Source organism: Bos taurus, chromosome 9, assembly GCF_002263795.3.
Source record: "Bos taurus isolate L1 Dominette 01449 registration number 42190680 breed Hereford chromosome 9, ARS-UCD2.0, whole genome shotgun sequence".
NCBI classification, from domain to species: Eukaryota; Metazoa; Chordata; class Mammalia; order Artiodactyla; family Bovidae; genus Bos; species Bos taurus.
Window position 1 is genome coordinate 65,161,589 of NC_037336.1, and position 13,898 is coordinate 65,175,486.

Sequence of the window (13,898 nt, forward strand, 5' to 3'; positions counted from 1 at the left end):
ACTGGAGTGGGTTGCCATGGCCTCTTGGATCTTCCCAACTCAGGGATCATGCCCAGATCTCCTGCATTGCAGGCTGATTCTTTACCATCTGAGCCACCAGGGAAGCCCAAACCAATAATAATAATAGATATTAAATCACTGTGATAATAATAGATAATAAATCATTGTTTACCACCTACACCATAAGGTGTGCTTCATTAAAAACAACAGGGTGCTAACATACATTGAGCATTATGACAATCACTGATGAACGTTTTTACACGCTTTAACTCAGGTATTTCTCACAACACTATGGTGTAGACTATGTGTACATGCACACTGTTGTACAACCATTAGAGCTTTTTTCAAATCCTGAAAAATTGAAATCCCATTACCCATTCAATAATCCACAGCCCCACCGTTTTACATTCTGTCAGCATGCATCCGTCTATGCTAGATACCTCACAGACGTGGGTTCACAGTTTTTGTCTTTTTGTGATTCATTTCATATGTCACAGAATTTTTGGAAACATACAAAACTATGCTCGTGCAAAAATGTTAATGATCATTTTATAAGGAGGCTTTTTATTAAGACTACTCACCAAAAAGAGCAATGACAACTGATAACTTGTGTTTTTATAACATCAATGAAAATTATTTTAACTTACTGATTTTTTTTGTATTTCTAATAATTTGCCTAGGGAAATAAAGGTTTTAAATTAACAAATGCTACCTATGACAGACAAAATACATATCGATAATAGATACTTAAAATAAAATTTACTATCAATAAGATATTTGATACATTGTGCATTGTTAGTGTGAAGTGAAAATATCTCCTGCATATCAATAAACAAGAAATGTCACAGCCATTAGCGATTTCTGGCCTCCAAACGTGAATGAGGGCTCCCACAGCTGCAATCCCGAGGATGCTGCCACCCTGCATGGTGATTGCTGAAGAGCTGGGGGAATGGAAGAAGCAAGGTGAGCAAGGAAGCAGGATTGGCCCCAGAGAGCTAAGGTGTGTAAGAAAGGAATGGATTCAGTGAGCCCAGAGGCTTGCGTCTTCCCATACACAGAATGCTAAATTCCTTAACTTGATACCTGGTCTTTGACATTCAGACTGCCTGCTCTTTTTGTTGCAAACTTAGTTTCAAATGCAAAGTTCATGAGACAGACTTTACTTTGTTTTATGAAGTAGATGCTATGTGTACTAACAAATGTACTTCTAAACATGTCTAAGCTTTAATTTTATTTTCTTCCTTTTTCATAAGTGAGATACTTGTTTGCTGAAATTAAACACTGTATATTCCCAAGACAAGGAATCATCAACAGTTGCATTTAAAATGTTATTCTTAAACTAAAACTTGAGAGCACCAGAAGCAAATAAGAGCCTCATGCTCTTATCACCTATCAGATAATTTTATTGTTAAGAATTATTTTTCTTTCTGTACAAAAGTAGATAGTGGTTTTTCTTTTGTAAAAACTCTTCTAAGAATGTTACAGTCCAGATTTCAAACAAGTTTTTTTTCAGCCATATTTTGTTCAACATTGTTCTTTCATGACCTCTGATGGTGAAAATGTAAACTGACATTAAAATACCAACAGAAATAATGCCACAAATTCCATTTATCTTGTTAGTGAAGCTCCTTTCCCTTCTTTTCATATTTATTTACCTTGAAAATGTAATGGTATCAATTATTCAATAATCTAGAAAGTGTTGCACAAGTTCATATAGCTTCAAAGCATAAGAAACTCCTCTTGTTCAGTCTATAAATCTCTAAATGTATGTGTGTATTTTGTAAAGCAGAGCGAACATTTTAATGGTGCAACAACTTACTACTGTGACAACTAGCTGTGAAATGGAAATGCAATAAAGTTTGGATAAGCTGAAACAATTACTTTAATTTTCAAAGCCATCACTCTTCCTAAATCTGTCTATACATGCATAAGGCAGCAGGATTGCATATTAACACCTGAATTATTTGGATTTGTTTATTTATTACTTCAATTTAGTTAATAAGATTACTGTCTCAACCTGAGTTACTCCTGAAAAGGTACTTTATCTGGGAATATGACCACAGAGGGCTTCCCTGGCGGGGCTAGTGAGAAAGTACCAGCCTGCCAATGCAGGAGACTAAAAGACATGGGTTTGATCCCTGGCTTGGGCAGATTCCCTGAAAGGAGGCATGGCAAACCACTTTATTTTTTATTTTTTAATATAAATTTATTTATTTTAATTGAAGGCTAATTACTTTACAATATTGTATTGGTTTTGCCATACATCAACATGAATCCACCACGGGTGTACATGTGTTCCCCATCCTGAACCCCCCTCCCACCTCCCTCCTGATACCATCCTTCTGGGTCATCCCAGTGCACCAGCCCCGATCATCCTGTATCATGCATTGAACCTGGACTGGCAATTCATTTCACATATGATATTATACATGTTTCAGTGCCATTCTCCCAAATTATCCCACCCTTGCCCTCCCCCACAGAGTCCAAAAGACTGTTCTATACATCTGTGTCTCTTTTGCTGTCTTGCATACAGGATTATCATTACCATCTTTCTAACTTCCATATATATGTGTTAGTATACTGTATTGGTGTTTTTCTTTCTGGCTTTCTTCACTCTGTATAATAGGCTCCAGTTTCACCCACCTCATTAGAACTGATTCAAATGCATTCTTTTTAATGGCTGAGTAATATTCTATTGTGTATATGTACCACAGCTTTCTTATCCATTCATCTGCTGATGGACATCTAGGTTGCTTCCATGTCCTGGCTATTATAAACAGTGCTGCGATGAACATTGGGGTACACGTGTCTCTTTCAATTCTGGTGTCCTCGGTGTGTATGCCCAGCAGTGGGATTGCTGGGTCGTATGGCAGTTCTATTTCAAGGTTTTTAAGGAATCTCCATACTGTTTTCCATAGTGGCTGTACTAGTTTGCATTCCCACCAACAGTGTAAGAGGGTTCCCTTTTCTCCACACCCTCTCCAGCATTTATTGCTTGTAGGCTTTTGGAAAGCAGCCATTCTGACTGGCGTGAAATGGTACCTCATTGTGGTTTTGATATGCATTTCTGGGCAACCCACTTTAGTATTCTTGCCTGGAGAATCCCATGTACAGAGGACCCTGGCAGGCTACAGTCCATGGGGTCACAAAGAGTTGGGACACAACTAAAGCAACTTACATGCATGTACATGATCCCAGAGCCCAGGAATAATGAATTAGGGAGTAAAAACAGGCAGGAAGGAAGAGCTGAAAAAAGGATGCATTATCGAAATGACTATGGCCAACCTATGCTGGATTCCACAGGCCTTCTAAAAGACTGCAATGAAACCCATGAAATAAACAGAAGGGGGATTTCCTGGATGCCTTGTGGTTAGGACTCTGCACTTCCACTGCCAGGGGCTGGGTTTGATCTCTTAGGGAAACTAATCCTGCATGCCTCGTGGCTCAGCTGGGAAAAAAAAATAGAGAATGATTTTCCAATGGGCTTTCATCTCTCATAGGGCTTCCCTGGTGGCTCAGATGGTAAAGAATCTGCCTGCAATGCAGGAGACCTGGGTTCGATCCCTGGGTCGGGAAGAACCCCTGGAGAAGGGAATGGCAATCCACTGCAGTAGTCTTGCATGGAGAATTCCATGGACAGAGAAGAGCCTTTCAGGCTACAGCCCATGGAGTTGCAAAGGGTTGGACATGACTGAGCAACTAACACTTTCACACTTTCATCCCTCATAGGTTTAGTGGCCCTTAGACTGTGATTACCACATACCACTTGTATGTTGCACATATGTGGTAGTTCAGTGGGCATTCCACACCCATACTTCTTGCCAGAAAATGTTCAGGAAAGGAAGCAAGAGGCTCACACCTTGGCCAGAGGTGAGGCACTTTCCAGTGGCACCTTCATGAAGCTGGTCAAAGTCAATGAGAACTGGTTGTAGAAACAGTGACTTCAGTAGAATGCAGGGCCAAGTGAATTTTAGGTGATATACAAAGTCGTCTCTGATGCACTAGGACCTTTGCAACACACAGATTCACTTTTTCTCTCTATTAACTCCAAATCTGTCACCAAGTCTCCTGCCAGAGGCTAGCCAGCCACGATTTCTGCAAGAGGGTTTGTGGAACTAGCTACAGTCCCTGCTGCCACAGTTGGTTCTCAAAGCTTGATAGTCATTATCTCTCTTCTCTACCACTGATTCTAAATTTCTCTCACTATGGCCAGTATCTCAGCTGACCTAAGGTTGTTTGCCTGGAGTGATCCAGACCTTCTTCCTCTAGGTTTGATTTGCTTTGCCTTCATCAGGGCTTCCCTGGGGGCTCAGATGGTAAAGAATCTGCCTGAAATGCAGGAGACCAGGTTTCGATCCCTGGGTGGGGAAGTCCCTCTGGAGAAGGGAATGGCAATCCATTCCAGTATTCTTGCCTGAAGAATTCCATGTATAGAGAAGCCTGGCAGGCTACATTCCATAGGGTCACAAAGAATAAGACACAACTGAGCAACTAACACTTTCACTTCACTTTCACTTTTCCTCAGGGCATAGTTGCTGTAAGTGCAATTCATCATGATCACCTATCACAAAACATGAGGAGATGCATTAGTCAAGCTGTTGCATATTTTTCCCTGCCTCCATCATATGGCAGTGATTCAAACTCTTTGTGTTAATAAGGGTAGATTACCCTTGCAAATAGGCTTCCCAGGTGGCACTAGTGGTAAAGAATCTGCCTGCTAATGTAGGAGATGCAAGAGATGCGGGTTTGATCCCTGGGTTGGGAAGATCCCCTGGAGAAGGAAATGGCAATCCATTAGAGTATTCTTGCCTGGAGAATCCCATGGACAGAGGAACCTCGCGGGCCACAGTCCATGAGGTCACAAAGAGTCAGACACAACTGAGTGACTGAGCACATAGTCTTACAAATGTACTAACATATTAATTATCTTTTGTTTTATGATCCATGAGCGAGGAGCCAAATTACTCAAATGAGGAGCCCAGAGTGATCAGGTGATAATTTCTGTGGAACTCTTTTACTTTGACCTCTGGTGGCCCTGATAAATGGCCATAAGGCCCTTTGTGGAAGTGTAGTGAGAATGCTTATAACCAATCCGATTATATTACACATACTTCCTCAAGGGCACTCACCTTCCCTTTGAACCCTTGGTAACTAGATCTATTGAAATTAAATAAATCCAGAAATAGGGTGAAGGATCTGGATTTTCCATTGTGATAGCTGACGTTAGTATTCTGTTCACAAGATCTCTTTCTTTGTTACACACTCACACACACACACACACACACAAACATATACACACATATCAAGTAATCACTCAATCAGCTCTCCACTTAATCTCATCCCTCAAAACACCATGATTTATTAGTTATCGGCACAGATTTCTGCAGGTCAAGGCAACCTCGTTGGTCTGGCAGAATTCTGCCCATTTCAGTAATTACAGCCGTCTTGCCTTTGACAATTTTGTATTGCTACTGCCACTTAAAAATCTCATAACCCCGCTGACACTGGGGAAACCAGTTTCATAGCAGCATCTCCAGTTAAAAACTCTGACCTGTGGAGGACAGAAATCACCAAGTCCTTTTTACACCAATGAATTTCTTCTTGCCTTACTGAAGGGAATGTCCTATGAGTCCTCCTAAGGAGCAAAGTCAGGTGCTAGGCTCCAGATATCACATAACAAAACTACTGTAACATTCGCATCTCTGTGAGCCTCCCGACATCTTCAATAATACTCCGCCAAAGCAATTTCAGCATCTCTACTTCATCTGCATATTGGCTATTAGCACATTCAGGCTTCAGGGAAACATCCTAGCAGCAAATGACCAGCCCCAGGTGTTCTCACTTGCACGGTGAACTCCAAGGCTTGAGTGAGTGTTACCAAGTCCATAAATCCTAATGCAGCCTTATTTTATCCTCCTTATCAGTTCAAAATTCCAAAGACCCTCTCCTTCATGTGTTCCCCTGGTTCCTTTCTACTATGTATAATGTGGGATCCGCACTTTCTGAAAACCATTTTCTCCAAGAGCAAGGATTATATTTCCACGCTCAGATTCTGAGGCTTGATCTGAGTCACTGGCACAGAGATGGTGAATGGTGGCAGGGCTGGATCCTGAAGAGGACAAGTGTCATGTTCTGAGTTGCCTTTCTCACACGAGGGCCCTAACTCAAGATAGCCAATGAGACTGCACCTTCATTCTCTGTTGTACTTATGCTGAAGAAAATGATGATCTCCTCAAATGCCCATAGAGGTCCTTGCCATTTATGATGTGCTTTGAATTGATTTTGGCTGACCTGAAGCAGTTATTTTCTTTATTTCAAAGAATTCAAAGAAATCAATAAAAATCCAGCCATCCTTATAATTCCCACTGCCACCATACCATTCAGGTATAACAGTAAGTATATGAGTCAACTCTCATTTTCCACCTGTACCTCTGCCCAACCAACCTCATATGAGAAACGCAGATCTGTGTTTCAGTGGTTGTCACCAACCCATTTCCCATTAGCAGTGGAATCTTCATTGCCATCTGACTGCTGAGTTACCCAGCTCCTAAATACCATCCTAGTGATCCCCTTTCCAGGGTTAATCGTGATCTATTCATCTTTCCTTGGAGAAGACAATGGCACCCCGCTCCAGTACTCTTGCCTGGAAAATCCCATGGACGGAGGAGCCTGGTAGGCTGCAGTTCATGGGGTCGCTAAGAGTCAGACACGATTGAGCAACTTCACTTTGACTTTTAACTTTCATGCATTGGAGGAGGAAATGGCAACCCACTTCAGTGTTCTTGCCTGGAGAATCCCAGGGATGGGGGAGCCTGGTGGGCTGCCATCTATGGGGTCGCACAGAGTCGGACATGACTGAAGCAACTTAGCAGCAGCAGCATCCATCTTTCCTAATGTTTGCTGAAAGCAGAACATGAGACACAGCTTTGCACGAGAGTCATCTATTAATATTCAGAAATGGGTAACAGTAGCCATGAACAAAGAGCGACACAGGATGGAACGCCAATACAAGAATGTGCTAACAAGTTCATCTCTGTGGTGAACAACTGGCTCTGGATCACAGAGGACACTCTGGTTAGTCTTATGAAATGAGTATCAGTTCTTTCCAGGGTCAATAAGGAAAATCATTTGTTCATCAGCTGCAACCCCCATGGATCAAGCTTGGTTCTACAGAGGTTAATTTCTGCATACTTCCAAGCTTCAAGTAGTGAGTGCTGAGTGGGCTCCCTCAAGAGTCAGAGGAGCCCCATGGATCAGAAAGCCAGAGGCCCACACTGCAGGCTCCAGGCAGGCACACAGATGAGTTACACCTGTGTGTAGCTAGTGACAGCCTGACTGGAAGTGGTTCCAGCAGCTGCAGCTAGAGTAAAAAAATGAGGCCAAGAAGATCTGAGGCTAATAGGTATCTGTGAAAGACTGTGAAGGAGGCCTAATTTGCAAAATGCTTCCTAATAAGGATGGGTGAGAAAGGTTCCTAGAAGAAATGAAGGCTAAATTGAAACTTAAACCCCTAAAGGATGAGTAGAGGGCAGCAAGAATTGATAAAGAGGAAACAGGTCATTTTCAAAGAGAAAGTAGCTTTCTCCATTTCCCAAGGGTTGAGGGAGCTTCTAATGTCTTCTAACCACACCCTACTTCTCCTACAATAGCTGTGCTTGTACAGGACTGCAACTGTCCAGTCACTTGTCTATCTGTTCCACTAGATCAAAGACTCCACCAGGGCAGGGATTATGACTGTCTTCACCCACTCAGCAACTGTTAGAAACAAAAATATAGACTTAATTGAATTGTCTTTTAGACTGTAAAAAGGTAAAGTAACCCATGTGCAGCTCCTAGCAACTTCAGTTCAGTTCAGTCGCTCAGTCGTGTCCGACTCCTTGTGACCCCATGAATCGCAGCATGCCAGGCCTCCCTGTCCATCACCAACTCCCGGAGTTTACTCAGACTCACGTCCATCGAGTCAGTGATGCCATCCAGCCATCTCATCCTCTGTCGTCCCTTTCTCCTCCTGCCCCCAATCCCTCCCAGCATCAGAGTCTTTTCCAATGAGTCAACTCTTCGCATGAGGTGGCCAAAGTACTGGAGTTTCAGCTTTAGCAACTTAAGTGCTCAATAAAACAACAGCTTCTTAAAATCTCTATCATAATATTATTCAAATCTTTATCATAGGGCACAGTTCCTGGCATGCACACCTTTGTATTACAATAAACAACTGCTGAAAGAAAAGTTGAGGCAGGACACGATGAGGTCTTATGTTGCCAGCATCAATGCTTTCGATTGATGCTGATTTTTCTTTTTATATCCTAAAAACTGTCCTCTGAAACTCCAACGTGCTTTGTTTTTATTTTTTTTAGAGGAAGAAACAGGAAAAAAAAAAAGTAAAATTCAAGAAAATAATTGTAAGATGCTGCAATAGAACAGGGGCAAAGGAATAGTGGGAAACCACAGAGATACTCTGATATACTAATAGGTAGAGCTTGGGATGTGTCTGTGTATTTTCAATTTCTTGTCCACTAGATGGTGGAACAGAGTCCCTGTCCTGAAAACAGAGCTCTTTCCTGAAAAGTTTCATTCATAACACGCACGCAGGGCGTTGCACATGAAGGAAATTACTCAATATTTTTCAAGGTTGCCTCTTGGAAAGCAGAAGGCTGAAATAACTCGGGAAGAGAAGGTTTGGAAGAGATGAGAAGCGGTGAGAAAAGCTGAAATTCTAGGACCAGGGGCGCTAAACTACATTTCCCAGGAAGCCACGGGCGTATCCGCCACACGCCTCACTCCTGTCTCCCGCGCTCACGACCCTGTCGTACATCCACTACCCCAAGGAGCACAGGGAGGGCCGCAGAGTCTCCAATGGTGCAGCAGTAGCGGCTCCCACCCGCAAGACCGTCCTGCTAAGCCACGACCACTATAACCTTCGCTCGCGGAGGCGAGAAGATGCAAACTACAGTCCCTCCGCGCCCGCAAGCCACGTGACCAGCTTGCATCATGTGACTCCGGAGGCTGGCGGCGACGTTCGTTACCCTAGCAACTGGCTGCCCCCCACCCCCTCACTCCACCCCCATCCCTTGGACCTTCCGGGAGAGCGCGGAATTCGGAAGCAAAGGTAGGTGAGGCGTGGATACCTGTTTCCCGCTTGGTTCAGCAGCGTCCAGACTGTGCTCAGACTGCTTCTTGGGGCCTTGAGTTTCGGGTCACTTCCCACTTCCGCCCCGATTCCACTGCGAGCGCCTTTGTCTTCTCGCGGGCGCCAGACGCGCGTTTCCTGGGGCCGGGTGCTCGCCGGGCGGGATCCGCCTTTAACCTAGAATTTGGGGCCAAGATGTTAACCGCCGCCACCCTGAACTGAACCGAAATGGAGAAGAGAGGAGAGAGGGGAGGAGGTGTTACTGCGCAGGTTGGCCAAAGTGTTGTCCAAGTCTCCACACCTCCCGCGTCTACGAAAGGAAGCAGGGCTCGGAGCTGCTTCAAGGAGTTACAGTCCATAAGTTGGCGCAGACCCTCAGTTGGATTCCTGAGGGGAGACTGGAGAGAGTTTAGCGTTGCGCGTCACCATTGCATAGTTTTGTTGACCTTCCCTCCCTCCAAGGAGAAAGCAGTGGCAAGCCACTCCAGTACTCTTGCCTAGAAAATCCCATGGATGGAGGAGCCTGGTAGGCTGCAGTCCATGGGGTCGCTACAAGTCGGACGCGACTGAGCAACTTCACTTTCACTTTTCACTTTCACACAATGGAGAAGGAAATGGCAACCCACTCCAGTGTTCTTGCCTGGAGAATCCCAGGGACGGCAGAGCCTGGTGGGCTGCCGTCTATGGGGTCGCACAGAGTCGGACACGACTGAAGCAACTTAGCCTCCCTCCAAAAGATGCTTAATTTGTTCTAATTTGTATACTCCACTTTGTTTTAGGTAGATTATGAGTCTTAATAACTCAATCCAGAAATCTGTATCTGGAAGCGTCTCCACTATCAGGAACAGTGTATTTTGCAAAACTTTTAAATATCGGTTGATAATTAGCTGAATGATAAAACTGCACGAACTCTGCCTTTTCCTTTGCAGAAGGGAAACAGCCTTTTGAATATGCTAGTTTTTAAAAGTTTACTTGAGAAAACCTGGTTTAAGAGATGTTAATACACACACACACACACAGATATGCATAGATTTAGGAAATATTGTGAAGACCACTTTCTAATAATTGGATATTAAGAATGAAAATGCAATTCTGAACTCAAGTATAATGCGCACTGTAAAAGCTGTTGTTAAATCAATTTTATTAATGAATTAGGAATCTCTCATTCAGTTTACTGGTCAGCGATTGAACGTATATGCTAAATCATAAGAGAAATGCCTGCCTTGGAGTGGGATCACTGGATCATTTGGTAGTTGTAGGGAAAGAGCAAACTAGCCGAAATGGCGGTGATTAGGCTCTCACCCCAGGGCCTTTCTCTCTCACCCCACATTTGGTAAATACATGGTTATGTAAGAGCTGAGATCACTTATAGCAGTGGGCATGCATGTAACCTATAGAAGCCCCACCTGAAAAGCCCTTGCTTGCCTCTGCATTATGGCCGGGTTATGGCTGTGTCTCCTGGGTCAACCAGGGCAGAATACACTGCGTCTGCTGTGCCAGTCAGGAGAGACTAAATATGTCTGCAGTTGCTAGGGTTCCTTGACTTTTCTTCCGGCTTACAGCTGGGGACTTGCCTACCCTGGGTGTGAACAGAACAGTGAGATGTAGCAAGACAGTAGTTATATTTTTGGTTTTTTGTGAGGTACCTGCATACTGTTCTCTGTAGTGGCCACACCAATTTATTTACATTACCATCAATAGTGTAGGAGGGTTCCTTTTTCTCCACCCTCTCTAGCATTTAGTGTTTGTAGACTTTTTGATGATGGCCTTTATGACTAGTGTGAGGTGATAGTTCATTATAGTTTTGATTTGCATTTCTCTAATAATTAGCGATATTGAGTGTCTTTTCATGGGCTTTTTGGCCATTTGTATGTCTTTGGAGAAATGCCTATTTAGGTCTTCTGCCCATCTTTTTTTTTTTTTTTATGTTGAACTGTAACTGAACACCTGAAATTAACATAACATTGTAAATTAACTACATTTAAATATAAATTTTAAAAAATGTCTTAAGTTCAAGTCTGCCTGTTTTTTTTGATGTGATGTAGATTTCCTTAAAGGATGTTTATTATCTCTTGCCATTTAGCGTTTCCAATGTTGTAAACACTCCAGAATGTTTACTTTGGAAAGTGAAAAGTATTGATAATGGCCCACTATTCCAAAGAAGAGCTGGATGAAGAGTTTGAACAGTTCATGAAAGAAGTAAGTTCATATTTTTAGAAGCTATATTGTAAATTGTCTCACCAGAAACTCATTTCTTCAATTCTCCATTTCACCTGTAAGATACAGCCAGTCAGTCATCAGGCTCTGTCACCTGTCTCCAGAGTATATCTATCATCTCTCTAGTTCTCTCCCTTTTCACTGCAGCCATCCTAATCCAGGGCACCATTATCTCATTAGGCTACTGCAACAGCTGCTACTTCCTGTCCCAGTGGTCCTTCACCACACTGCAGCCAGCATGGTCTGTGACATAAATCAGACTCTGTTCTTCCAATGTAAAACACTCTATTCCTTCCCATCACGTAGAGAATAAAATCCAGACTGCTTCTTGGGGCTGGCAAAGCCCTAGTGCCTTTGGGTATGTCCACCTCACTGACTTTATACCATTCCTTCCCATTTTCCAGTCATGCCTTTTTTCTCCTCCACATATGCCAACTCAATTCATGTTAGGAGCTTTGTACTACTAGCTGTTCCGTCTGCCGGTACTAGGAGCTTCCTTGGTGACTCAGATGATAAAGAATTTGCCTGCCGTGCAGGAGATGTGGGTTCAGCCCCTGGGTGAAGAAGATCCCCTAGAGAAGGGAAGGGCAACCCACTCCAGTATTCTTGCCTGGAGAATCCTATGGACAGAGTATCCTGGTGTGCTGTATAGTCCGTGGGGTCACAAGGAGTCGAACATGACTGACTGTTCACTTTCCATGCCAGTAATGCTGTCTGTTCCTCCGTTCTTTACCTGGGTGGTGAAGATCTCTTCTTAAAAATCCTACCTGAGAGAGGTTTTTTCCCTGTTGACCCAGTAAAAGAAAAAGCCATCAGGTTCCTTCTTAGTATACCATGTACTTAATTGTCCATGTTGCACTTAAAACCATTCATTATTTTACTTCTTTAGCTCTGTTTTCTGTCTCCCATAAGAATGAATGGTCTATGACATAATGGCTGTGTTTTTTTAATTGAAGTTTAGTTGATGTACAACATTATGTTAGTTCAGATAGTGATTCTGTTTTCATAAATTGTATTCCATTTAGAAGTACAAAATACTGGCTATATTCCCTGTGCTGTATGATATATCCTTGTAGTTTATTTGTTTTAAACACAGTAGTTTGTACCTTTTAATCCCTACCCCTGCCACTATTTTGCCCCTCCTCCTTTCTCTCTTCCCACTGGTAACACTAGTTTGTTCTCTCTATCTGAGCGTCTGTTTTCTGCTTTGTTACATTCATTCATTTTACTTTTTTTAGATTCTACATGGAAGTGATAACATATAGTACTTGTTAACCCTGACTTATTCCACCAAATATAATACCCTCCAGGTCCACCCATATTGTTTCAAATGATGAAATTTTATTCTTTTTATGGTTGAGTAATATTCCACCTTCAGTCCAACTCAGTCGTGTCCGTCTCTTTGCAACCCCATCAACCGCAGCACACCAGGCCTCCCTGTCCATCACCAACTCCTAGAGTCCACCCAAACACATGTCTATTGAATCGGTGATGCCATCCAACCATCTCATCTTCTGTCATCCCCCTTTCCTCCTGCCCTCAATCTTTCCCAGCATCAGGGTCTTTTCAAATGAGTCAGCTCCTCCCATCGGGTGGACAAGTATTGGAGCTTCAGTTTTAGCATTAGTCTTTCCAGTGAACACCCAGGACTGATCTCCTTTAGGATGGACATATATACATATATACCACACCATCTTTATCCGTTCGTCTGTTGATGAATACTTAGGTTGCTTCCATATCTTTGGTAGTGTAAATAATGCTGCTGTGAAAAATTGGGATACGTTTATCTTTCGGATGAGTGTTTTTGTTGCAGGAGTATATTCAGGAGGGGAATCATTATATCGTATGATACTTCTGTTTTTAGTCTTTTGAGGAACCTCCATACTGTTTCCATGGTGACTGCACCAATGCACATTCCCACTAACAGTGTACATGGATTCTCCTTGCTCTACATCCTCACCAGCATTTGCTATTTGTAGCTATTCTGATAGGCTTCACAGGTGGCTCAGTGGTAAAGAATTCACCTGCCAATGCAGGAGACCTGGATTTGATTCCTGAGTCAGGAAGATCCCCTGAAGGAGGAAATGGCAACCCACTCCAGTATTCTTGCCTGGAGAATCCCTTGCACAGAGGAGCCTGACAGGCTACAAGGGTTGCAGAGTCAGACACAACTGAGCATGCACAGAGCCATTCTGACAGGTGTGAGGTGATATCTCTTTGGAGTTTTGGTTTCATTTCCCTGATTAGTAACATTGAGCATCTTTTCATGTGCCTGTTAGCCATGTGTATATCTTGTGCCCATTTTTTAATCAGATCGGGGTTGGGGGGGCGAGGTTGCTCTATTTTTGATATTGAGTTACATGAGGTATTGATGTATTTTGAATATTTACCCCTTATTGAACATATGATATGTGATTTTTTTTTCCCATTCTGTAGGTTCTTTTCATTTTGTCAATAGTTTCCCTTACTGTGCAAAAGCTTTCAAGTTTGATTAGGTCCCATTTGTTTATTTTTGCTTCTGTTTCCTTTGCCTTAGGAGATAGACCCAAAAAAA

General features: G+C 42.8%; 1 protein-coding gene and 1 long non-coding RNA gene across 6 annotated transcripts in view; one reads left to right on the forward strand and one right to left on the reverse strand.

The window, feature by feature from the left end:
* Positions 1-9,215, reverse strand: part of LOC101907581 (uncharacterized) — a 34,076-nt gene extending 24,861 nt beyond the window's left edge. For both annotated transcript variants that reach the window (XR_009495835.1, XR_808848.4), the window contains exon 1: positions 9,126-9,215. This is a non-coding gene — a long non-coding RNA (uncharacterized lncRNA). The remainder of the gene's footprint in view (positions 1-9,125) is intronic.
* Positions 8,809-13,898, forward strand: part of CEP162 (centrosomal protein 162) — a 93,919-nt gene continuing 88,829 nt past the window's right edge. The window contains exons 1-2 of one of the 4 annotated variants that reach the window (XM_024996524.2): positions 8,809-9,106; positions 11,211-11,326. In XM_024996524.2, the coding sequence (XP_024852292.1) occupies positions 11,270-11,326 (57 nt within the window). In that variant the 5' untranslated portion in view covers positions 8,809-9,106; positions 11,211-11,269. Of the gene's footprint in view, positions 9,398-11,210; positions 11,327-13,898 lie in introns of those variants that run through there. The other 3 variants (XM_059889637.1, XM_059889636.1, NM_001206593.1) reach the window with 3 other exon arrangements.